Source organism: Schistocerca americana, chromosome 1, assembly GCF_021461395.2.
Source record: "Schistocerca americana isolate TAMUIC-IGC-003095 chromosome 1, iqSchAmer2.1, whole genome shotgun sequence".
In the NCBI taxonomy this organism is placed as follows: Eukaryota; Metazoa; Arthropoda; class Insecta; order Orthoptera; family Acrididae; genus Schistocerca; species Schistocerca americana.
In genome coordinates, this window is record NC_060119.1 from 947,498,812 (window position 1) to 947,525,027 (window position 26,216).

General features: G+C 38.9%; 1 protein-coding gene across 7 annotated transcripts in view; it reads left to right on the forward strand.

The window, feature by feature from the left end:
• LOC124615696 (GATOR complex protein Iml1) overlaps positions 1-26,216 on the forward strand; it is a 597,731-nt gene that overhangs the window by 498,668 nt on the left and 72,847 nt on the right. For 6 of the 7 annotated variants that reach the window (XM_047143737.1, XM_047143755.1, XM_047143765.1 and 3 more), the window contains one exon: positions 8,251-8,419. The exons of the other annotated variant lie outside the window; for it this stretch is intronic. In XM_047143737.1, the coding sequence (XP_046999693.1) occupies positions 8,251-8,419 (169 nt within the window). The remainder of the gene's footprint in view (positions 1-8,250; positions 8,420-26,216) is intronic. 7 annotated transcript variants of the gene reach the window in all.

Sequence of the window (26,216 nt, forward strand, 5' to 3'; positions counted from 1 at the left end):
AGACAAGAAACTCAAATCCACCAAGATAGAAACTGAAGCTGTACGTGAGAATGTTTGGGCAAGGCTCAGTTTCAGGTGTGGGCATAAAATGATAACTGAATTTTTCTATTGCCCACCATAATCATCTCCTGATGTACCAAAAACTTTAGAGAAAACCTCAGATCACTTCCACGTAAGTTCCCTAGTCACACTGTAATCATCGGTGGAGACTTCAATCCTCCAACAATTAATTGGGAAAATTACAATTGTATTAGTGGGGGGTGTGACAATACATCCTGTGAAACTTTACTAGAGACCTTACCTGAAAATTACATTTTTGTTAGTGGTGGACCATGACAGTCACATTCTGTGAAACTTTACTAAATGCCTTCTCTGAAAACTACCTAGAACATTTAGTTAGGAATCCAACTCATGATGGAAACACATTGGATCTGATGACAACAAGTAGACCCGACGTCTTTGAGGATGTCTGTATTGTAACTGGTATCAGTGACCATTATGCAGTTGTGGCAACAATGATTACCAAAGTACAAAGGACAACTAAAACAAGCAGAATGATATATATGTTCAGTAAAGTAGATAAAAAATCAGTAGTGTCATACCTCAGTGAGGAAATTAAAACTTTCAACACAGAGCAGGAGGATGTAAAGGAACTATGGCTGAAGTATGAAAGAATAGTTGACCTTGCACTGGTGGGATGGAAGCTCCATGGTATACAATCATTGTAAAGAAATTTCTAAAGAAACAGAGACTATGGCAAAATAGGTGTAAAACAAAGTGTACAGCTATAGATAGAGAGATGCTGAATGACACGCATTTCATGTTCAGAAATATAAAATTGTGCACTTTACAAAACGAAAAAACACAATGTCCTATGACTATAATATCAGTGAAGTGCTCTAGGAAACAACCAACTCTTACAAGACCTGGATGTGCACTTTACAAAACGAAAAAACACAATGTCATATGACTATAATATCAGTGAAGTGCTCTAGGAAACAACCAACTCTTACAAGACCTGGATGTAACATTTTTTAGGAATATAGATTGGAATGATGACATAGGTTCAGTCATGGGTAAACCAGGTGGCAGACTTCAATTTACTAATAGTATACTGGGTTAGAGCAATCAATTAACAAAGGAGATTGCTGACAAATCACGTGTGTGACTGGTTCTAGAATGCTGCTGAAGTGTGTGGGACCCTTACCAGATAGGACTAACGGGGGATATTTAACGTATACAGGTAAGGGTAGCACGAATAGTCACAGGTTTGTTTAATGCATAGGAGAGTGTCACAGAGATAATGAAGAAATTGAAGTGGAAGACCCTTGAACTATCCTGAGAAAATCTATTAACAAAGTTTCAAGAACCATGTTTAAATGATTACTCTAGGAATATACTACAAACTCCTACATATCGCTCACATAGGGATTGTGAGGATAAGATTAGAATAATTACTGCCTGCACTAAGGCATTCAAACAATCATTCTTCCCGCACTCCATACATGAATGGAAGAGGAAGAAATCTTAATAACTGGTACAATGGGATGGACCTTCTACCATGTGTCTCACAGTGATTTGCAGAACATAGATATAGATGTATTTGCAGATGTAGATGAAGAAAGTGCTTGTAAAGAAGGTATATAATGTGGGTGGTTGTGTTCACTGTGTATATATTTTTATGAATGAGCTTGCTGATAGCCTGACATTCCAGGTCTTAAACCTTCATTCTGAAGCTAAAAAGCTCTTAATTTTTATTAATTAATTAATTAATTTTTTTGGAGGGTGTGGGGAGTGCAACAAATTTTCACATTTTTATTTGAAGAACAAGTCACAGAGTTTTCTGAAAAGGTGGTAGTAATATTAAGAAAATAAGAATGGCATTTAAAAATGGGGCAAGTATCTTCTGCCGCGTAGTAGATCATCCTTCCATCCCTTTTAAACATCTTTGTATATCACATTTGTTAAATACACCAAAGAGCCAAAGAAACTGGTACACCTGCGTAATATAAGGTAGAGCCCCCGCGAGCATGTAGAAGTGCTGCAACACCATGTGGCATGGGCTCGACTAATGTCTGAAGTAGTGCTGGAGGGCTGTCCACAAATCCATAAGAATATGAGGGAGTGGAGATCTCTTCTGAACAGCAAGTTGCAAGGCATCTCAGATATGCTCAATAATGTTCATGTCTAGGGAGTTTGGTGGCCAGTGGAAGTGTTTATACTCAGAAGAGTGTTCCGCATTGTCCTGCTAGAATTGCTCAAGTCCATTGAAATGCAAAGGAGACGAGCAGAGAACAATATAGCTTTGAATGTCATTTAATTTTTAAACAGGAGAAAATAATATATGGAAAAACTCACGCGATACACTTCTTAGGTTACTGGATGGGAAACATGACATCTGAGTTAACAGTTTTAGCTAAAATAGTATTGTAATTAAACACAAGACTGTTGAAAATTCCTGACTTTACCAAGGGTAATTTTTCTGCATGAGCTATATGTGGCATAAAAGTGCACTGCTGATTTCCCATGTAGTTAAATATTGAAGCCACTGAAGGTATTGCAGTTAGTCGTCTGGTAATCTCTGACCTCCTTCCATATCAGATTCCAAGCGATACAGTACATTTTGGTACTGCTACATTGATAACAAGGCAATCAGCAACAGAATCCCATGCCACCAAAAATCCACATTTCCTCCTCCTCTTTTGTAACTTACTGTTCTGTATTTCACCATCATTTGGCAGTGACATGTCAAAGCTTCTTGCATTAATCCCAGTACATTTGGCAGCTTAAATGCCTTGTTATTTCTTCCAACAAATCTCTCTAACTTGGATCCAGATCAATTCTATTGGGTTCAGATTGCAGTTTTATGGTTACAAGTGTAAAAATGCAGCATTTCTACAGTGTGTTCAATGCCATAAATATTGTTTTCCATGTTTCTGCGATGCTTATCATTCTGGCTCATGTGAGACCAAATCTGCCCTACACAACAAAGGGCATATTCAGATAAAGAGTATTTGATTTTTGATTTGTCTTCAAAACATTTAATTGTGTAATATTTTCTTAACTTTGACAATCTTTAATGATCTTTTATAAAATATTGATACTTTAGAATGTATGTTTGCAAAGAAAACCTGAATTTTCTGTGTGATAGATAATTTGAAACTAGAAGACTTATCTCTTCTTGAAAAATGATAGTTACAACATATATTTCATGAATTTCATATTTAAATTATTTAGGTGTTCAAAGTGGGGGGAAAAAAATTACAGACAACAACGTGTTTTGGACCGCCACCCACGAGCATAAACGACTGCCATTCTATGATACTACCATTTGCACCACGCATATAATTACAGTACCTTCCCCTATATTCTTAACATACTGTTTCTCGAAAAACATCAAACCTGGTTTTTCTCAGTAAACTCGAGAAACACATTAAGAACAACTTGTTTCTCACCATTAATGGTGTTCCACACACGTATTTCACTACAAAGCAGGAAGCAATGTCATCCATTTTGACAATATGTACTAACACAAGACAATCGGAGCACAAGTAGTGTTTACAGAGACTGTGATTGTACACAATTTTTTAAATAAAAATTACTTAGCTAAAGTATGATTTAGAGAAATGTTGATGGCTGTTAATATGTGAGAATGTGCTAAAGGTTCTTTTACAGTGACAGCAATAAGATGTCTAATACATAAGTTGGACCTACTTTCAGCAGCAGAACATCATCAGTGTATGAGAACTACATCTGCTGACCAATCATCGTGTTTGTGTTTGTTTACATCAGGTTTATTCTTATGATGCGAAAAGTACAGCAGCCTCTGATGTGTAGTGCACACCTAACCAATTTAGGGTAACCCTACATTCCTCAACTCTGTGGTGCAAGTCCAGGAAGTCACAGCCTAACTTGGCACATAACTTTCGAAGTCTCTGATTCAATTATTCCACTTGACTCAGAACCAAACAGCCAAGATCTGTTCTGGGGACAACGCTGCAAATTGTGAGCTTCGTTGAAACTCCACAGGCAAGGCTGGTCTTTTCAACTTTCTCTGTCATTCGCTGGAGTGACCCAAGAATGACCTCGGGGCCCAGATGACAGGCCTCATTTGTTCCAATGTGCACCACAATCCACAGTTGGTTGCACCCTTTTCCCTCAGTGGCTGCTAGAATAGCCTTTTCAACATATTGAATGAGGCCCCTAGTCATGTACGTTGAGTGCACCTGGTGTCCATTCCTGTTCCTTGCTGCCATTTCCCTAAGCAGTACCATCATTCACTATACATTTGAACTTCTGATGATTAATAGGCACAGACCGTTTTGCATTTGCCTCCTCCTGATACTCGACAAACAGACAGCACCTTGAACTTCTCGGTTAAGGGGATCGGTACAGCACCCTGAGTCCTCCCTGCTCCCTGCCACCCTGTACAGTATGCCCACATCTGCCAATGACACACCACTCACCGCCAAGTGGATAAGTAATGACAGATTCTGTACTTTCTGCAGAGGAGGCAGGATCCACGGAAGAGGGTAGTACTTCCGGTACCTCTGGTGCAGGTATCACAGGTACACGACTCTTGGGAACTCTTCCAACACACATGTTCACAGCAGCTATCAATTGTTTGACAGTAGTCAGGGTGATTTCCAACTGCTTATGAATGTCAACCAACTCATCCCGTGTTCGAGAACAGAATTCACAGTGGGGCTGCATTTTGTCTAGTGCAATGTATTACAAGGCAGTGAACAAGTAACTTTGATTAAGCCCACTCATTGCCTTTTAATCTGTTGAGCTGAAAAGTTGCTAATTCTCTATAAGAAGCAAATGCACGAACGAGATTTGAATGAATAAGAATAAATGAAGGGCTGGGGGGATAAAAGGGATAAGTCCATCAATTCTCTAAACAGATGTTTTTATGCCCAACTATACGTTGAACCAATGGCTTTCGAATGGTGTTGTTGGTTGTGGGATAAATGGCACTGGTCCTTCTAAAATTAAAAAAACAAGAATACTCTATTCGGGGATAAAGGAGATCAGTCCGTTCCATTTGAGCAATAGAAGGGTTGTTCCATAAAAACACGGGAGAACTGCCGGATATCAGTAACGTCCTGCCACGATATTTCGGCGCAGAGTCTTCTGGCCATCTTCAGGTGAATGCCACAGTAGTAGTACTGGCGAGTACGCGCTGAGCTCTGCTATTTAAAGCCGTACTGAGGTGACATTGCGCATGTGCTGCTCAGCGTGCGCGTTCATAACGGCTCCGTGCGCTGCGCCTCGCATCGTCCACTGTGAAAGCCTGGCGTATCGGTATCAGGTCGATTTCCATCTTTATGCAGATAACTACGTTGACTATGAAGTTTCTCTATAACAGGATTCCAAGCAGAGTTTAGCTGATAACTGTTATCTCGATTGATGAGAGTCTCGTTGTCAGACAATCTTATTTCCACAGAAATATCGTGGCAGGACGTTACTGATATCCGGCAGTTCTCCCATGTTTTTATGGAACAATAAGTACGCCGGGAAAGCTTTAAACATCACAATAAAACGGTTCATTCCAAAGATTCATGGGAATTGCATGAAGACTGGGATCAGTCTCAGCACTTGTTGTGCCATGAACCATGACTCATAGGCATGTCTAGACTTGTTTCTAGATTGGCCCACAATATTGTCTTCAGTCTCACAACAAGACGTGAGTGAATAAGAAGCTCCGATAATTAGTGTACAATAGTGTGTGTTCATTGCAGTTCGTGCTGCTAAACTCGGGTAAGTGGAGTTTAATGCGCAAAGTTTGTGGCTCTTAGTTTGTTTTTAGTGCATTACAGTGCAGTGCTAAAACAGTTGACAAGTCTGCAGGGTTCACAAACAATGGAGAATGATGCTGATGAGTTTCTAAGAAGTTCAGGGACGAAAAAAAGAAAAGTGAGTGGTAGAATGTCAGCTGTAAGGAAAAAAATTAATCTAATAACTCATGTTCTTGGCCAATATTGTGAATGTCGACTTTGATGTTTTGAAGTGGTACCAAATTTGGTAAAACATTTGATACTTCAACAGTTTAATCTCATGGAAAGTAAAGACGAGCAAGACACTTACATTAATGGCTTTATATCTGTTCTTCCTGTACAGCGTCAACATAATCGGAAACCAGCAGCAGAGGCTAGAAGTAATTCGGCCACTTTTAAATACAGAGTCCATGGTAAAAATGATGAGGGCCAGGCAGCAGAGTATGACATTTGCAGAAAGGCTTTTTGTTCTTTTCATGGAATAGGGAAAAAACGAGTAGAACATGTTTGCACTGGTCTGGCAGTGGATTTTGTACAAAAAGCAAACAAGGAAAGCACGTTGTTAGGCCTCACAAGATTAAGGATGATGTAGTAAATTTAATCAGAAACCACATTAAATCGTTTACTTCCAGGAACAATCATTATGGTTTGAAAGATTCCAAACAAACTTACCTGCAACAAGATTTGAATGTAAAAAGAATGTTTGAATTGTTTGAGGAACAAAATCAAGGAGTGAAGGTGTCCTACCACTACTACAATGATGTGTGCTCTCTTCTACACGACTTCTTTTATAATCACCTGCGACTAGAAATCAAGGAAATACACTTCTTTTGTGACACATGTGGTGGCCAAAATAAGAATTTCACCATATTACGTTTTATGCATTATTGGGTCCACCATGAGATGCGCTTTACCAAAATTACTCTAACTTATCCAGTCCGTGACCACAGCTACTTAGACTGTGACAGACAAATGGCTCCATTAAACCCAAAAGCTTGCCTTGAGACACCTGAAGCTTGGAAGGAACACTTTGAAGCAGCTCGGCGAAAACCTTCACCCTTTGTAGTTCAACTTATAACAGAAAATGCACAAAACAGTGATCAGATTGTTGGGCAAAACATTTTTCGGAAATGGGCAGAACACCTAACTCCACTCTACGCAAAGAGGAATCTTCCAATTCGGCCAATACGAGAGGTAAGGACCAACAACACCACTGAAGACATTCTTTACTGGATCACATACAATGGAGCATGGGAAAAAGCAGTCATTGTGAAAAGAAAAAGCAGTCATTGTGAAAAGGAACAATTGGCCACCACAAAATGAAGAATTCATTCTACCAGGCCTCTCCTACGATAGTAAGTTATTTTCATTGGACCCTTTTTTTAAATTTCATTAATGAAAAAAATTAGATTCTTAATCACTTGTCTTTTTATTTGAGGGCTCATTCCAATAAGTGCAGCAAAATATAAAGAGCTACAGAGTTTGGCCAAATTCTGCGAACCTAAAGCTAGGATCTTCTTTGAAAACCTTCAACACAATTAGGCAGGAAGACAACATTCTCTAATTGTAGTTTCTATAACTTCTTAACTTGTAACAGTTGAAAGTTGATTAAACTGAAATACTATGTGAAAAAAATAAAAAATAAACATTGTTTGAAGTATTATTATTTTGCAAATAGTGGGATAAGTCCTGTGGACTAATCACCTTTTTCCCACAAAAGTTTGTACTTCAGACTATTTTTGGAGGAAAAAATACCTAATAGCCTTTTTTTTTACTGTACTTTTTATTACAAATTGTAAATTTATATACTTAAAACTACTAAATAACTAAGAAAAATTAAAAATAAATTATGAAAGACAAAAGTTATTTGGTTTCAAATCATTGTTTTTGCTCTCCTGAAATTTTTTTAAAAGTGGACGTATTCCTTTTATTCTGCCTGCCCTTCAAATATGAAAATAATAAATTAAATGTGTGATTGAGTTGAGGTGTAGTATAATGCAGGAAGCTCTAGTTTCTTCAGTTAGTTTTAAACTATGAAGAGCCTTATGATCAATATTTATTTTAGTGTAGGAGTATGTGTTGTGAATTGTGGTTGTTGTTTTGGGGGCAGAGGGGCTGGTGTTGAGGGCACTAGAACAAGGGATGTGCAGTCTGTACAGATTATTTGCAGTTTATTCATCATAGCTTAGTCCTGGGTTGTTTGAAATGTTTCCTTTCTACAGACCCAAAGAAGCAGTCCCTGGTTATAAAAACTTGCGTGTGTACTTCTTGTTGTGCGTTTCCTTCCACTGCTGCTTGATAAAAGCATTTTTGTTGTCCATATTATAGTCCATTAATCACAAGTAAATAAATATTTTTGTTTTAAGACAGTTATTAAATATTATCTGTATGATGGTCAGTTGCTATTTCTACATGTTATAGAAACATTAACCTTTTTTAAAAAATATGATGCTTGAAACATTTATTTCAGATTCAAGGATGGTCTCGAAAAGCACCAACTTGCGGATTTCAAATGGTACCAATACCAGCTGATACTATTTCTCTTCCCTTCACTGACAAGTCTGATCCTTTAAGGGGTCCAATATTTGTAACTCTTAATACAGAATGCTTATTGGGTAGTAGAAACTTCTTATTTGAAGGTAAGATTATATTTCATTTTGATGGTAATTACATGTGTTGCTGCTGTTTTAGTTCAGTGTGGATCCATAACATGAATATATTGACAGGTTGTCAACTGAGTCATGTAATTGCATTAAACATCTTTAGCAGCAAGTTCTAAGGCTTACAGTGTAATTCATATGCAGGGCTTTACACATAAAGGGTGATAAAAAAACTACCATACTCTTATTATAAAACACAAATTTAATCACACTTCAGTAAGTCCTTTAGGAAGTGGTATTGGAAAAGATAAAGATGTTTTTCTGTACTAAGGGCAACTATGAATGATGTGACGTGAACTGGTTCTGCATTATATACCTTTGTTAATGAATGACATCTTGGTGCAAACGCCACTACAAGCTACTGTTTCCAAATAACCTTTTATTTCCACACTAGTTTCAGTCAGTTAACTGTTTTATAGTTGATCCAGGCTATTGGTTGCTCTGACCCATCCAGTGCACAGCAAGAGCGCACAAATTTAAATGGTAGGGCATCCTGGGATGCTTTGTTACTCCTATGTTTATTTCTTGTATCTTGATCGTGGTATGCTCTATTCATGCTAAGCTGCGTTCTTGCCAATTGTTGAGGATCACCAGTTGTTGGATGGAGTACCTAGAAGTTTGTCTAGAATGGACTCTTACTCATGTATCTAGTGGTAATCTATTGTATGATAAATACTTTATTTGCTTGTTACTGGTTTTCCCAAAGTATGATAATACCTTATGCTGCATTTGTTGGAAATAGCCAAAGTTGGCAGTTTTGATTCATCAGTGTTATAAATCGATGCAATAGCTTGAATAGCGATTGATACTGAACTCTATTTCTTACATAATCAGAGGTGTAAACCCTCCATTTTGGAATAATTCAGATTGGCTTTTCAGAAATAGTATAGATCTGAGCACAGAACCCCAGTGAACCTAAAATTTTATGCTGTTTGGTTTAAACATCTGAGTGTCGTATCTGAATTACTCAGTACTACAGTCTGCTTTCTGCCATCTAGATAGTATCTGAACCAAATCACTACTTCTCCACTTGAGCCATAATGCTCTACCTTCCTGTGTAAAATTTTCTGGTCCACCCCATTTGGAATCTCTAAAAAGATTACATAAAACTCCAACCTGTGGCATTTAATTGTTTATTGATTTATCAACTTAGTTAACAAACAGCACTACTGCCTGTTCAGTTGAAATTATTTTCTGGAACCCAGACTTGACTGTAGCTTAGAATGTTTGTGGTTATTACAATGATGCATAGTTCTTGTGCATAGAGTCTTTTCTAGTCTTGTAAGTGGTAAAGTAGAGTAGTAGCTGGAAAACCCTGCTTTATCAACTCTTTTCCACAACAATTTAAACCTGTTCATGGCAGCACTATATTTTACTAGGTCATTAATATATTGCAGAGAATTTGGTCCACTTCATTGAAGTTTTTGCTTTATGTTTCTCGGGTAACCTCAGTTCAATTTGTCCTGACAGGGGTACCTCTATCTGGTTGATTTTGATCTGCACAATTCTTCGCTGAGGGTTCATGGTCTCAGCCACAGACACTTTACAACTTTTCAGCTTCTGATAAAAACTGTTACTAAAGATATTAGTATCAGTTTCCTTTTCACCTACTGTGCTGTCATTGTGACACACGTATGTTGTTGCAGTTCTTTGTCATTTATGTGGTCAACTTTTTATCACCTTAAAGGTTGTTTTTATTTTATTATTTGACTTGTCAATTTCAGATTTACTGAATACGCCTTTGAATTTTTGAAACACATTCATAATATTGCTGCAGTATAATTTGTAGTGCTGCCTATGCTGAGGTTCATTAATAGTTACAAGTGAGGTGTAAAGAATTCTCTTTGTATTACAAGACCTTTTGATGTGTGTTGTAAGCCACTGTCTTTTTACTGTTGCTCTCTTGGTACTTTTACACATCCTCTTAAGAAATATGGTTCAGGCAGGCTAATAAATTCAATCAGGAAACAGTTAAGTTTATTTTTTACATTTGTTGTGAGATTTTTTGAGTCTAATTGGATGTGTTGCAAATAAATGCTTAAGACCTATAGGTTTGAATCCTTAATTAATCCAAATGATCTAGTGATTTGAATTACCTTGTTCTCACCAAGACTATCATCACATACTTTTTACAGCTGCCCACCATGGTCAGAAAGACTTCATAAATATTATTTGGCCATTATCCTGGCAACTCTGCTGTTGTAAGCAAAAATATTATTACTTCCCAGCAGATTAAACTGTGTGCCAGACTGAGACTTTGAAGCAGGACCTTTGCTCTACCACTGAGCTACTCCAGCAAGACTCAGGACCAGTCCTCAAAGCCCTTTTACTTCTGTCAATACCTCATATTCTACCTTCCAAACTTCACAGAAGCTTTGGTGTATGGGAGAGCTTCTGTGAAGTTTGGAAGGTAGGAAAAGAGTTACTGGCAGAAGTAAAGCTTTGAGGATGGGTCACGAGTCATGCTTGGGTAGATGGCCTGCAGTTTGTGGACTAGTGACTAGTGTTGCTGCCTCTGGATCATGCGGTCCTGGTTTCAATTCCTGGCGGGGTCAGGGATTTTCTTCACCCAGGGACTGGGTGTTTGTGTTCTTCTCATCATCATTCAGGAACCACTGAGACTGGAAAAGGAAAGATTTGGCACTTATACAGCTGCTGATGACCACAATGTTGAGTGCCCAACAGACAAACATCATCATCATCATCAACTGTGGTAGGCGCACAAAGGCAGAGGTCCCATGTTTGAGTCCCAGTCGAGCACACAGTTTTAATCAGCCAGGAAGTTTTATATCAGCACACACTCCACTGTAGAGTGAAAATTTCATTCTAATAATTTTGTTAATTAGGCATTTATAGTTCATTGTCACTCTTGTGAGAAAGTTAACAGCTGCCATCAAACTGACAGACCTCATTACATCCTCAATAATTTTATGTCATTCACATTGAAGAAAATTAACTTTAAAATAGTAAAGATCAGGATCAACAAGCATGATTATTTCCTTGGTCAATGTCAACAGGCATACTGATCAGGAAAAACACAGTCATGTGTTCTTCAAAAATCGCCCAATTCCTCATTTTAAGCAATGGACTTCTTGTACAATATTTACTGTTAGCCACACCAGGACAGGGTGGTACATTATAACTGATTAGAGGAAACATTTTTGTCATAACTCCTCTTAATATCTTCAAAGACTTTTTGGCTAAGCAAGAGCCGTAACTGATCAATAGTCCTTTTCCTCAAATAACTCAAATGCACATTATTTAAATAATCTGAAATGAAGAATGAAACTTTCACTGTGAAGCAGTGTGTGTTCTATTTTGAAACTTTCTAACATATTAAAACTGAATACTGGTTTGGCACACAATTTTTATCAGTTAAAAAGTTCCACTTGAAAGTGAACCTTCTCTAGACATCATTCAGCACACAGAGATTCTAACTGGTTTTTATCACTTTGAACTGGAATGTCTGTCACTGACTTTTTGTTTCCAGTATTTGTCTTTATTCCATCACTTATTCTATAATGAGGTAAAAATGTTTACTTTTTTTATATAAATTCCACCTCTGTTAATTGCCTGGGAAACTCCTTAAGCAACAATAGTCTTATCAAAAATAGAAATGTTCGGTCAAAATGAAGTAGCTTTATAAGGTAACGTTTGCCATTAAATAAACAACTTGTCTATTTTCTACTCTCCTTGCATTACGTAATCTTCTGGTACCTGGATGCTAAGGCATAGAGAGTTACACATTGCACCCAAAACAACTTGTGAATTGTCTCACTCATATTTTCATCCATAAAATACTTGAAAATGGCCTAAGGCCAAAATTGTACAATTCTACGTGAAATAAAGAGAATGGCAGCTGAAGACATCATGAACTCGTTGAAAAAATTCAACTCAGCTTTAGACCCTATTGCACTGAAAATTACATAATTTAAAGTTTGAGCATCAAAACAGTTTCTACCTGAGTGTGTCACTGTATGGGCTACTATACATGGCCACCGCCGCCGCCACCGCCACCACCACCACCACCACCACCACCATCTGAGATTTCTTCTCAATCATTTTACGTGGTTTAACTTTGAAGTGGGAATTAAATTTAACATTCCACTGGATTGAATGAAAATACAAGTGGTGAGAAAAAATATGGAAACATCAGATTCACAGCACATTACTGTGCATAAAAAGTTTTAGGAAAACTTCCAGTCATCTCAGAAGGGAAATACAGGTCCTATTTTGGTTTTCAAGGGAATTTTATACCAGTCTTCTTGCAAAATAGTGGCAAGTTCAGATAACAATGATGGAAGTGAATAGTGATCATGCACTCTTCTATTCAAGGCTCAGTAATATTGGATTCCGATGATAGTGGTGGACAGGGGAGACACACCAACTCATAAAGCAAGTCCTGGACAAAGTACACTGTGTGAACAGGGGCCCTGTCACCTTGAAACACAGAATCACCATTGGATAACAAATATTGCAACAGTGGATGGAACCAATCAGACAAAATGATCACATAATCCTTGGCAGCATTGCGACCTTGTAGAGTACCATAATATGGCTGTCCAAATCATCACCGACCCTGCTGTATTTCACTCTTGGGTTATAAACGTGGCTAGAGGTTGGAAACAGTGTGAAACAACACTCATCAAACCAAACGACATTCTTCTATTGCTTTATAGTCTACGATTAGTGGTTTTGGCACCATGTTTTCCTGTTAAGGGCATTTGCATCAATGATGAGTGGTTTTGAAATTCCAGCTCACCCTGCAATCCCCTCCCGGAGCTTCCTTCATGTTGGTTTGGTGCTGACAGGGGTTACGAGTGTGACATTAACTTCTCCAGTGTCTTTTGCAGCTATCTTCCTCTCATTCACAGTCCTCTTCAGTGACTGTTCGTCATGATCACTAAGCTTACTCTTTCATCCATGTTGATAATGTTTTTCTGCTTTCCCTTTATGTGATATAAATCTCTTGAAACATGGAACACTTTGGCTATCTTAGTTATAGAAGCACTCGCTGTACGAGCACCAACAATTTAACCACATTTGAATTTGCTGAGCTCCAACATATGGCACTCACAACTACACAGAACACTAGGGTGTGTCATTTTGGCATTTTAGAGGGCAAAAATAAGATTTCATGATTTTTGTGAATGAGGGGGTATCAAAAATGTGGCTTTTGATGTGTGATATCTTAAATTAAAAGGTTTTTCTTTAATGATATACATTTAGCTTGGTAAATTTTCTCTTGATTGTAATGTGTATTGAAATTTCTGACAGAAGGGCATGTAAACTCCTCCAAAATTTGCACAAATAGTGGTTTAATGAACACAAACAATTTTCTTTATATTCGGTTTATATTATCAAACACTGAAAACACATTGCAAAAAATGTAAAAAGCTTCAACCAACAATATTCATTGAATCTTGTTTCAGTAAATTCCTAGACAGCATACTTCTGCTTGGATCCTGGCCCCTGGCTTCTAATGTGTCTTTCTCGTTTGTCATGAGTATACATTTTGCCACAAGCTTCTGTTACTCTGTTACTGTATGGACTATCCATGACATGGAACTGTTTAACTTGCCCTGTGTCTTGAACAAACTTTCTTCTTTCATATTTTGAGCTCACAGTTAAGTGGAGGTTCATATACTTTTTCTGACCATTCTGTCAGTTTCAAAAGTGAAGTTGCATTTTGATTTATTGCAGGTATTTTCCTAGACCAAACAGGCAGATTTCCTGGTGTATCATTATCTTCGTTTCTCAATTTAGATATCTTCTCGGCCCCTGCTGTCTTTTCTTCTTGGTCTTCTGAGCATAAAAGTGGTTGAAGCACCATTTCACTACATGAAAACCATGGTGAACATTGAATTGTTGGCAAAACAATATCTGCTACTGCCTTCTTCTGGGATTGATAAAAAATGTGTTGGGGTCCATTCCACCCAATAGAATTTCAATTTGATTGTAAACCAGCTGGGATAGTAAACGTCAGCAATATATTCAATAAGCAGATGTAATGTCCCTATGTGTTACCTTTAAGACGGTGTTTTGAAACTCGTGAGCTTCCAGGATCAATTTCTAATGATGCCAGATTATTTGGAAGAGCACCTGCCCTCATAGTGTGGGTTATCCTGTAACCATAAAAGTGATTTGTAGAGAGATTTTTGGCAAAATTGTCACTCAGTGGAACCAAAGGCTCTGGAAAGGCTATTCTGACAAATGAGAAACTGATTTCATGTTTCACTACTAAGCATGTTACAAATCATACCACTCCACTTGTTGTTAGACAAAGTTTTCCAATCCAAAAGTTGGATCAGGTGGCACAAAGGTGGCTCATTAATATGAGGAGAACAAACCAACTATGAGTTTACTATTCAACTTTGTCTCAGCCCAACACATGACTCCTCCTTTCCAACCAGTGTCGAAAATTTGCAGACTATTGGTGGTAACTCATACCACCAATAGTCTGCAAACTTTTATCAGTGTTGTTTTTATTTAAAAAATACACAAGGTGCTTAACAATAACTTCACCAGGTTTCATTTTTGTTAAGTCTTCCTCTAAAGTAAAATGGCACAGATACCCTCCACCAGGCTCACTGTAAATGGTGTAATACTCTTCTTTCACCATACCTGGAAACAGATGACTTGAGTTATGCAACATTGTGCAACTGTAATACATTACACTGATTTATACTTGAAGTAGAAGTTACATCAAAATCATCACTTGGTACCTGCAAAGGATTTTCATCAGTTGTCTCTTCATCTTCTACATCTACATCTACATCCATACTCCGCAAGCCACCTGACGGTGTGAGGCGGAGGGTACCTTGAGTACCTCTGTCGGTTCTCCCTTCTATTCCAGTCTCGTATTGTTCATGGAAAGAAGGATTGTTGGTATGCCTCTGTGTGGGCTCTAATCTCTCTGATTTTATCCTCATGGTCTCTTCGCGAGATATACGTAGGAGGAAGCAATATATTGCTTGACTCCTCGGTGAAGGTATGTTCTCTAAACTTCAACAAAAGCCCGTACCGAGTTACTGAGCGTCTCTCCTGCAGAGTCTTCCACTAGAGTTTATCTGTCATCTCCGTAACGCTTTCGCGATTACTAAATGATCCTGTAACAAAGCGCGCTGCTCTCCGTTGGATCTTCTCTCTCTCTCTTCTATCAACCCTACCTGGTATGGATCCCACACTGCTGAGCAGTATTCAAGCAGTGGGCGAACAAGCGTACTGTAACCTACTTCCTTTGTTTTCGGATTGCATTTCCTTAGGATACTTCCAATGAATCTTAGTCTGACATCTGCTTTACCGACGATCAACTTTATATGATCATTCCATTTTAAATCACTCCTAATGTGTACTCCCAGATAATTTATGGAATTAACTGCTTCCAGTTGCTGACCTGCTATATTGTAGCTAAATGATAAGGGATCTTTCTTTCTATGTACTCGCAGCACATTACACTTGTCTACATTGAGATTGAATTGCCATTCCCTGCACCATGCGTCAATTCGCTGCAGATCCTCCTGCATTTCACTACAATTTTCCATTGTTACAACCACTCGATATACCACAGCATCATCCGCAAAAAGCCTCAGTGAACTTCCAATGTTTATGTTTGCTGTGAAGTTCCCTTTGCTTCCGCAGCAGTTTGCTAACTGGGTTGTTGTACCATGGTGGCTCTTTTTCATCTCTTATGATCTTGCTTGGCACATACTCATCTAACACATATTGTACGATGGTTCTGAACTTTGTCCACTGATCCTCAACACTATCTTTACTTGAGAAAAAACTTTTGTGTTGAGCCATCAGGTACTCTGAAATCTGCTTTATGTCACTTTTGCTAACGAGAAAAATCTTCCTACCTTTTTTAATATTTCTATTTACGGCTGAAATCATCAATGCAGTAACTGCTTTATGATCGCTGATTCCCTGTTCTGCGTTAACTGTTTCAAATAGTTCGGGTCTGTTTGTTACCAAAAGGTCTAATATGTTATTGTCACGAGTCGGTTCTCTGTTTAACTGCTCAAGGTAGTTTTCAGATAAAGCACTTAAAAAATTTCACTGGATTGTTTGTCCCTGCCACCCATTATGAACGTTTGAGTCTCCCAGTCTATATCCAGCAAATTAAAATCTCCACCCAGAACTATAACATGGTGGGGAAATCTACTCAAAATATTTTACAAATTATCCTTCAGGTGCTCAGCCACAACAGCTGCTGAGCCAGGGGGCTTATAGAGACATCCAATTACCATGTCTGAGCCTGCTTTAACCGTGACCTTCACCCAAATTATTTCACATTTCGGATCTCCGTCAATTTCCTTCGATACTATTGCACTTCTTATTGCTATAAACACGCCTCCCCGTTCACTGTCCAGCCTGTCTCTGCAGTATACATTCCAATCTGAGTATAGAATTTCATCACTGTTTACATCTGGTTTCAGCCAACTTTCTGTCCCTAGTACTATGTGGGCATTGTGACCGTTTAGTAATGAGAGCAGTTCTGGGACCTTTCTGTAGACACTCCTGCAGTTTACTATTAGCACATTAATATTGTTATTCCCTGTTGCATTTCGCCTACTCCTACCTTGCCGCGTCTCGGGAGGCGTCTTGTCGGGCCTAGGGAGGGAATTCTCTAACCTAAAAAACCCACATGTGCGCTCCACACGTACTCCGCTACCCTTGTAGCCGCTTCCTGCGTGTAGTGCACGCCTCGCCTATTCAGGGGGACCCTACATTTCCCCACCCGATAGCAGAGGTCGAGAAATTTGCACCCCAGATCTCCGCAGAATCGTCTGAGCCTCTGGTTTAAGCCTTCCACTTGGCTCCAAACCAGAGGACCGCGATCGGTTCTGGGAACGATACTACAAATAGTTAGCTCAGATTCCACCCCGCGAGCGAGGCTTTCCGCCTTCACCAACTCCGCCAACCGCCTGTACAAACTGAGGATGACCTCTGAACCCAGACAGCAGGAATCATTGGTCCCGACATGAGCAACAATTTGCAGTCAGGTGCACTCAGTGCTCTCTGTCACCGCTGGCAGGACCTCCTCCACATCTCGGATGAGACCTCCCGGCAAGCAGACAGAGTGAACACTGGCCCCCTTCCTCGACCTTTCCGCTATTTCCCTAAGGGGCTCCATCACCCGCCTAACGTTGGAGCTCCCAATCACTAATAAACCCCTCCCCCCGTGTGCCTGCTCGGACCTTGCTGAAGGAGTGGCCAGATGTCCACTCACAGGCAGAGTGGGCGATGCTACACGGCCAGCCTCCACATTGACCCTCCACCTCGTGCGCCGCTAACGCCGCTGAACCCGCCACTCCCCTTGGGGAGAGGGTGGCCCAACCGCGCCCGGTACCCACGAAGATGTCTCGACAGCAGGGACAGTGGGTGAAGCATGTAACACATGGGGTGTACCATGCGACGCACCAGACTCCCCACTGCCGCTACACTCCGAGGCAGCAGCCTGAAGACAGCTGACCGCGGCCATCAACACGTTCAGCTGTTCGCGAACAGTGGCCAGCTCCTCCTGCATCCGTACACAGCAGTCACACATCCTATCCATCCTAAGAAATCAATTTACTGTAGAGAGTTAATCAACTTTTAACTAGACTGCTAATTCACTAAAGGCGGCTGATAGTTGACTAAACTGTGGTTACTAGACACTTCTTGTAGAAAACAATGAAAATAGCACTACCTGTTTCTGGAATGTATTCAAAACAAACACTAGCACTACTGGCACTGTGGCTGACTAAAGGGACTCTCTCTGACTGTATTCGAAACAAACATGAAATCTATGGCACACTATTACTAGCACTCGGCAATTAAGGCTTCCTAAAAGCAAAAACACACGGAAAAAGAAGTGACAAGTAAGAAAAATACAGTTAATACTTAAATTAACGTCGCTTGCTGCACAGCAGACGTGACGCAGATGGCAGTTACGACGACGCTGACACTACTGGCACTATGGATGACTAAAGGGGCTCTCTCTGACTGTATTCAAAACAAACACGAAATCTATGGAACACTATTACTAGCACTCGACAATTAAAGCTGTCTAAAAGCAAAAACACATGGAAGAAGAAGTGACAAGTAAGAAAAATACAGTTAATACTTAAATTAAGAAAAAAAGAAAAAAAAAACAAAAATATTTAAAAAAAATAAAAAATAAAAATAAAAAATAAAGAAAAACAAAAAACACAAAAAAAATTGTTTTATTAACTTAAGTATGTTGTTAAATTAACCTAATTATGTCATGTATTGGAAAATTCGACTCGTTCCACATCATTACGAAATATCGTATTCATGACCCATGGAACTAGTATTAATCTAATCTAATCTAACGTAGCTCTCTTCACAGCAGATGTGACACAGACGGCAGGTCTTCTTCGGAGAATGGAATTTCATTTAGTTGTGATGTTAACTTCTCCTTCTTTTTCTGCTTTTCAGAACTTCTCCTTAGTTCCCCTTCTGCTTTTTAATTTGTCTTTTGTGTGCAGGTAGATCTGGTAACACAATTTGATACTGTCCAACGGATCCAACATTCTCTCTTTAACCTTTAATAAACACCGATTCTTTGACAGGGATCTTCATATCCATGGAACAGTAGTAGAATATGTGCACTTCATGTTTACATTCAACACCACCTGGAATGGACCTGAAATTCTGAAAATGGTTTAATCTCACACATACAACTGATTGTGTCAGAGAACTTGTCTGACATTGCTATGGAAGCCTCTTTTACCTCCAGTTTTTCTCTGGCAAGTGATAAGTTTTTGGCCTTTCACAGTTTTCTTGTGTCTTCTTCAGGACTGTGACTCTCAAATTTAAATTTGGCACCACAAAACAGGTCTTTGATATGCCCCATTTTTCAAATTTTTTTGGATAAATAACCTTTGCAAGAGTCACTGCTGTTCAATTTCTGGCATTCTGTTCACTCTGCTCTCTTAACAGAACCCCATAACAGAACATCACACACAGTTCGGAGTTCATAGGCAGCATATCTTGACCAGTTCCAATGAAGTTACTCATGTGAGTGGTTGTTGCCACTCTTTTCTTCCATTTACTAGCTATGGTTCTGAATATCCAGATTTTGCAAGTGGAAGAATCTATTGGTTCCAGGAAAAAGAAAGAGGAGACAAATGAGTATTGCTAGTTTAAAAACTTCTAGAAGTGGCATTAAAAAGTTAACAGAAGTTACAGTATGTTCTTATCCTTAGAGTGCAAGTAAAGACAGGAATAATTATAAGAACACACTTCTTGAAAGAAGACAGTTTGCTGCGAATTTTACATGAAAGGTCAAAGTATCACAAAACTGAAGAAGCTATTTACTGAGTGAAACAATGTAATTACCATTTCTTATAAATATAATTGGAAATTGCTATGCAAAACACAACTTTATGACCCCCTCATTTTTTAAAGAGGGAAGTCAAAATATTAGACACATCCTAACAGAACACGGTTCTGACCATGACACAAGCACAACATATGGAGAACATAGCACAAATGCCCGTTTGTGGTCAAATACAATAGTGCAACCTGCAGGCTTGACTAGCATCTATATCCATGCTCAAGCATGGTTTTCTTATGGTGCTTCCACATTTTTTTTAAGCACTGTGCTTCTTCACAGTTTGAGTTTAACAGAGGTGCTTTTGATTCTTCCCTTTGAGCCCCTATATCATCCTTATATTAGACACACTTTACAACTTCATTCTGCACATTTCCCGCAAATGTTGAGCCTGAAATTCTCTTTCAGTGTAGAATTTACTTACTTATGTACATACTTACTGGTCAACACTACTTATCTTGTAGAACTGTGGCCTGCTTTGGCACCTGTCTTCTGTCTGCAGTGTCTCTTTTTTACCTTCTCCAATTCCTGACACCCATTGCTTTAAAGTCCTCCTCCATATCTTCAAACCACCTTTTCCTGGGTCCGCCTCTTCTTCTTCTCCCCTCAAGCTTTCTTAACAAGTTTCTGACATTTTCTGTACATGACTAGCCCATCTTATTGTTCCCTGCTTGATTTTCACTATAATATTCATCTGTTCAAAAAGTGTCTGTAATTCTGCATTTTCCTTATTCTCCAGGTTTCTTCCATTCTCATTGCCCCCAATTATTTTTCTCAAAAAAATCCTTTCCCATCTCAGTCAGTGAACAATTTCCCTATACTAAAAAAATCAGAAGTTATTCTTCCATAAAATTATACACTTCACACTTGTTATTTTGAGTAACATATAATACTGTCATAGGGAATACTTGATCAGTAAGTCCACTCCTAAAATAATACTGATGTTCCATTTCTGCAGTCTTAAAAAATGAAGGAAATAAACATTTGTCGCATTACTAACATAATCAGATGGTCTATGGTACATTCAACATATTTTCAATTACTAGCATCATTGTAATTTCCCCTTAATAGTTAATATATTCAAAAATATTTTAAAAATTGCGTTAATTCCACTTCTTTTCCTAACTTATACATGTTGGCTAAAAATACTCATTCTGTGTTAACTGAAATTTGTGGTGGATACTGTACTGAATTTCTGTGAAGATAAGTCACCCAGTTACAATCATATGAACATTCCTGGATGTCTTGTGTTGCCACCACCAGAATTTGATGTCTCCAGTGGAGCCTAAGCCCCACGTGATGAAACTAACCAAGCTGTCATAGCTGACATATTTGTTGTGAGAGGACAGCAAATCTATTGAAATTTAAAAGAATTCTAATATATCATTCATTTTTCAGTCCCAGTTGCACATTTTTTGAAAATACAGGACTAGTTTTGATCTCCCTGCATCATATTCAGATGTAAAAACAAAGTAAAGTTTAACATGTACTGTCTGTTATTTTACAAAAAATGTAAAAGTATTGTACATAATTGTGGAATTTACTTATGTAATTGAGTTGGCAACCCTTCATATCTGTGTCAAAACCACACATCAGTGTACTGTGGTATGCAGCTATGGTCCATGTTTTAAACTGGTAAGTGATGAATGGAAGGGTGGGAGTTGGGGAAGAGTGGGAGGGAGAAAAGTGGAGCGAGGGAATTGGGCAAGGAGAAAGAAGTGGGACAGGGGGAGGGGTAGTGGTACAGATATCATGAGTCTAACAAATTTACATTTGGTAAAACATTATAATAACTTGTGTAAAAAGTAAGAGTCTTATGCTAAAAATTGAAAAAGTAAAATGATGTAAAAAAATTGTTAAAATATGAAGAGTATAGAACAAATAGGGAGGGACCTCATGAGCATATCAGATTACATCCGGTAAAACATTGCAGTAACTTAATGTAAAATTAAAAAAGGAAAATTATGTACAAATTATCATTAAAATATTAAGAGTTTAGAACAATGCTTGTTGACTGCTTTTGCTTCTGCTTAGTGGAATTGTGTGACAAACAGTTCCACAATATGTTCAGAAGTCAGTCTCCGTGCCAGCTTGCTGCTAGCATGGTGTGCAAGTCGACTTGCTGCTGCTGTATCTTCTTGGTGAATGGAGCTGTTGCTCATATGTGAACTGTGTCATGGTGGACAACTGAAAGAAGTCTTCAAAGTTTCAAAAAATGCACTGTTGATAAAGTAATTCTGCTGGTTTAATGTGTTGCCAGGCTCTTGTAAACAGCATGTAAAAATCTCAGTTTCTTCTAGCATTATCAGGGGGTGTCTCTTAGGTTCATTGTGTAGCACATCCAAATGCATAACAATGGTTCCAAGAGAGTGTTTCAATATTAGAATGTTCACCAGACGCTTATGATGGCCCTACCACTCTCCCTCCCTGCCTTATTTCCCCCTCTCCAGTCCCACTCTCTCCTCTTTCCTCTGTCCTCTTCTCCCTTCCTTCCTCTCACCTCCCTCCCCTCCCTACTAGTTTAAAACATGGACCACATTTGCATACCAAAGTACTTTAGTGCCTGGTTCTGACACAAAAACTTAGGATTGCTGTCTCAACAACATAGCTAAATTCTTCATTTATGTACAATACTTTTCTACTTTTTTCTAAAATAACAGACAATACTTTTTTTACTTCATTCTTGGATCTGAAGTTGATCCAGAGAGGTTGAAACTAGTCATGTATCTAGAAAATATGCAACTGGAGATGAAAAATAAATTATATATTAGAACTTAACAATATCAGAGAAGTAAAGTTGCTACTCACCATATAGCGGAGATGCTGAGTCGCGATAGGCACAATAAAAAGATTCACACAATTAAAGCTTTTGGTCATTACGGTTGTTTTAAAAAACAAGGTGTAGTTAAATAAGACAAGATGTTGGTGGTGTGGAGAGTTCCTTGTCAGAAATGGCATCTTTTGTGTTGATTTGTTCTGTTAGTTTTCAGATATGAAGTAGGATTGTTCAATCAGAATATCCTGAGCTTGGACATGGATACCAGTTATAAGGTATTCTAGTAGTGCAGCTGGCAGCCACAGTGTGTGTTCTGTGGTACCAACCTATATTTACTGCTACCACTGTCAAACTGATGTCGCTGATGCAGCTGATTTTCTCTAAGGTCAATGCCTACTCTCCTGTGAGAGAATGAGATAAAGGACTATACTTCCTTGTAGATGCTAAGTATTACTGGAAAGACTCCCTACTGTGGACAAAATGATGCCACCTACAGCAGTGGTAGCAGACATTTGTCAGTGCTCACTGAGATGTTTCCACTGATGAAGTCAGTATAGGAGTTGGATTACATGCCCCAGGGCATGATTATGAAGAGTCATGGTGGAGAGTCTAGCATTTTCACATCCGAGGATGTGAAAATCTCGTATGCTGCTGGCAGCAGTTAACAGGTGACCAGTGAAGGATTTGGAGTTGGTAGTGCTGTTGATTCTTCTGTTGGCCGTAAGTTTGGCTTGATGTGTGTGTCAAATCAGCAGGTGATGCTTTTGGTGGCTGTGATGATGGGCAATTAATGCTGGTGTCAGTATGATGTCCATGATTATTTTCTGTACTCTGCTGATGGTACTGAGAACACACCAGGGCCAGTGACCAGAGAAACCGGTAATGATGTGATCCTATGGCTGGTCATCTTTGCAGGTCATCTGATCAGAGGATGAGGAGTATGGTTCTGCCGTTTTCATACATGAAGCTGTTCCACTGGGCTTTTTCCTTCGAATAGTGTGATATGGGATGTGCTCTAAAAGGTTCTGTGTTGTGTTGACTCCATATAATATTAGGGCCTCGTTTAATGTTGAGACAAGCCCTCTCATTGGAGAAAGAATGGTAAGGAGTGATGGAAAATGGTGGATGCTTTACAGGCAGAAAAGCTAGTAAGCAAAGGGCCCTATACTTTTGGAACATTTTAGGAAACCATGATCCCTGGTAGTCTCTTAGTGGCCATGAAATGACCAAAACAAGAGTGGTCCCTTTGTCATTATAACCAACTGTATACTGCCAAAAAAAGGCCAGCAAGATCCACGTAGTGGTCAGTCAAGGGTCCTGCAGCAGTGGTGAGGGCGCGAATTCTGAGCATGGTGCTGATTAGGATGAGTCGTAGATCTTGGAAGATGTGACTGTTGTCTCAAAAATATTTATTTTAGCAGTCTCAATTTGAAATTTAAAAAATGATTGGTGCTTGCATCAATTAATATCATCTTCAGATCTACAACTAAAAAAATATGTTAATAAGTGACTATTTACAACTGCAAATCTTTAAAAAATTTTAAATATACAGTTATAGCATGTCTAATGACAAAATGTCATCTGTTATCAAGACTTTTACCTCACTATCTTGGTTCATTCCATGCCAATGTACCTCACATATTGATAGACTTTCTACTTGAAATCAGGTAATTCTTCTGGATGAGAGAGAATACTTTTCATAGCAAATACCATTATTTGCACTGATACATCCAGATTACATTTGCATTTCATGTACCCATAAGTGCACAAATTTCTGCAGTGTTTCCTATGTGGACTGTGCAAATGTGAATGGCAAAACACTCAAATTGGCAGTCTCTTTGCATCTTAGTGGTATCTGCACCTGATCCATTAATCTAGCTACCTTTTGTGTACTGGCTACACTGGCCATATGGTAGTACAGTGCTAAAGATTCCTTCTCTACTCCGCTACTGGTGTTAACATGGCTCAAATTTTATGAAGCCCCTCCAAGAACTGTCTTGCAGACAGGAGTATTAGGGTCAAATAGCCACAGACAGCATGGAGAAAAGCTTCCTGCAGTTATGTGGCTTCAGTGTACATGTTGATGACACTTTCATCAGGAGTGTGTAAAAGACACGTGAGGGTCAAATGTGTGGCTAATGCCAGTCAGTCATTAAATATACCTAAGATGGGATTTACTGTGTCTGCTGATTGCCATACATAGGTCACAAGTGTGGCGACCATGGTGCATAGTTGTTGGGTATTGCTCACCACATCTTCTTCAGACTTGCAACCTGTACGGCGCACATTTTCAAGGTCTGCTGGTTCCCTCCCCCATTTGTTTGCAACACCATCTTTATCTTCTTTAAGTCTTCTGCATTGACAGTGCCGCATAGTGTCTTTTAGGATTCTGCCACTTGAGTCTAAGTGGCCCCTTTCTTTATGAAACCCACATGACCAGTTCTTTTGTCTGGCACAGTTGCCCCTGTAAATGTACAAAGGCTGATATAGTAATTGACATTTCTCTCAAGCATCATTCAACCCCATCTTGCCTTGTATCATGGATTCCAATTTCCCAAAAGTATTTTCAAGTTATTGAATTTCGTTTTTTAGTGTCCCACGTGTTAAAATTCATGCTTAATGACCATTTATGTCCCAACATTACTACATCTGACTGCTGTGTAAATAGTGCCCCACCACTCAAAAGCCATACCTTGCAAACTTCTGCCAATTTCTGACTGCCCAGCAGCCGCAGGAACACCACAAAAATCCTCTTGTTTTCATGTTGCCCTCTGTCTTGCACTTAACGATCGGAGCTGGAGCTACTAACATCTGCTCTCCGTAATTTGGTCCTGGGTTGGATCTGGTCCACATCCTAAGGGAAGAGGAAATTCCCTGTTAATTTGCCTGTCCCTTTCGCACCCCAAGAGCATAGGGGGTAAGTTGGAATAATCACTGGTATATCCTGTTTTAGTTGGCTAGTTACAGTATTTCAATGTACTATGAAAATCCGACTGGCAAGACTGTTTGGGATGTTTGTCAATATGGCCAACTCTACATCCTGAATTTTTTCCTACCTGTGAGAAGAGATGGTTGCTAATAGGAACTTTTATGAATTGTGAATCACATGCAGTATTCTCTTCACCATAATAATAATACGTATAAACATTTTGCCATGTATTGTTTCGTGTTTGCTGCTATCTCATTTAAATCCTGTCTGACTAATAAACTACGAAACTAGAGTGAGACAACAGCAAACGCGGAAAAATATACATATCATGTCATGTTTATATTCATATTATTCTTATGCCTAGTAGTGATACAGTCAGAAATGAAGCTCGGCAATTGACTGGATTTTTAAATCTAAGATGACTATAATTTCTGTGCAGAATGTAATGTACTGAAGAGGCACCTGCAAAGATTTTCAAATGGAGAAAAATTTTCGCTAAACTCTCTTTCAGAACATCTTCTATCATACACAGTCTATTATTTGGTTCTTGTTGATCATTATCAAAAAAAGCAGCGGTGTAGGTAGCAAAAAATAGCAGTCTCTTGCCATTGTTTCGCTAATGAGACGATTCCTCTCCTTTTTTTAATTGTAAGCGGCGGTAGCGTGCACAAAAGCAAGCCACTTATCAGATCAGAGAAAAATAAGCAATCAATTCAAACCAGACGAAGCA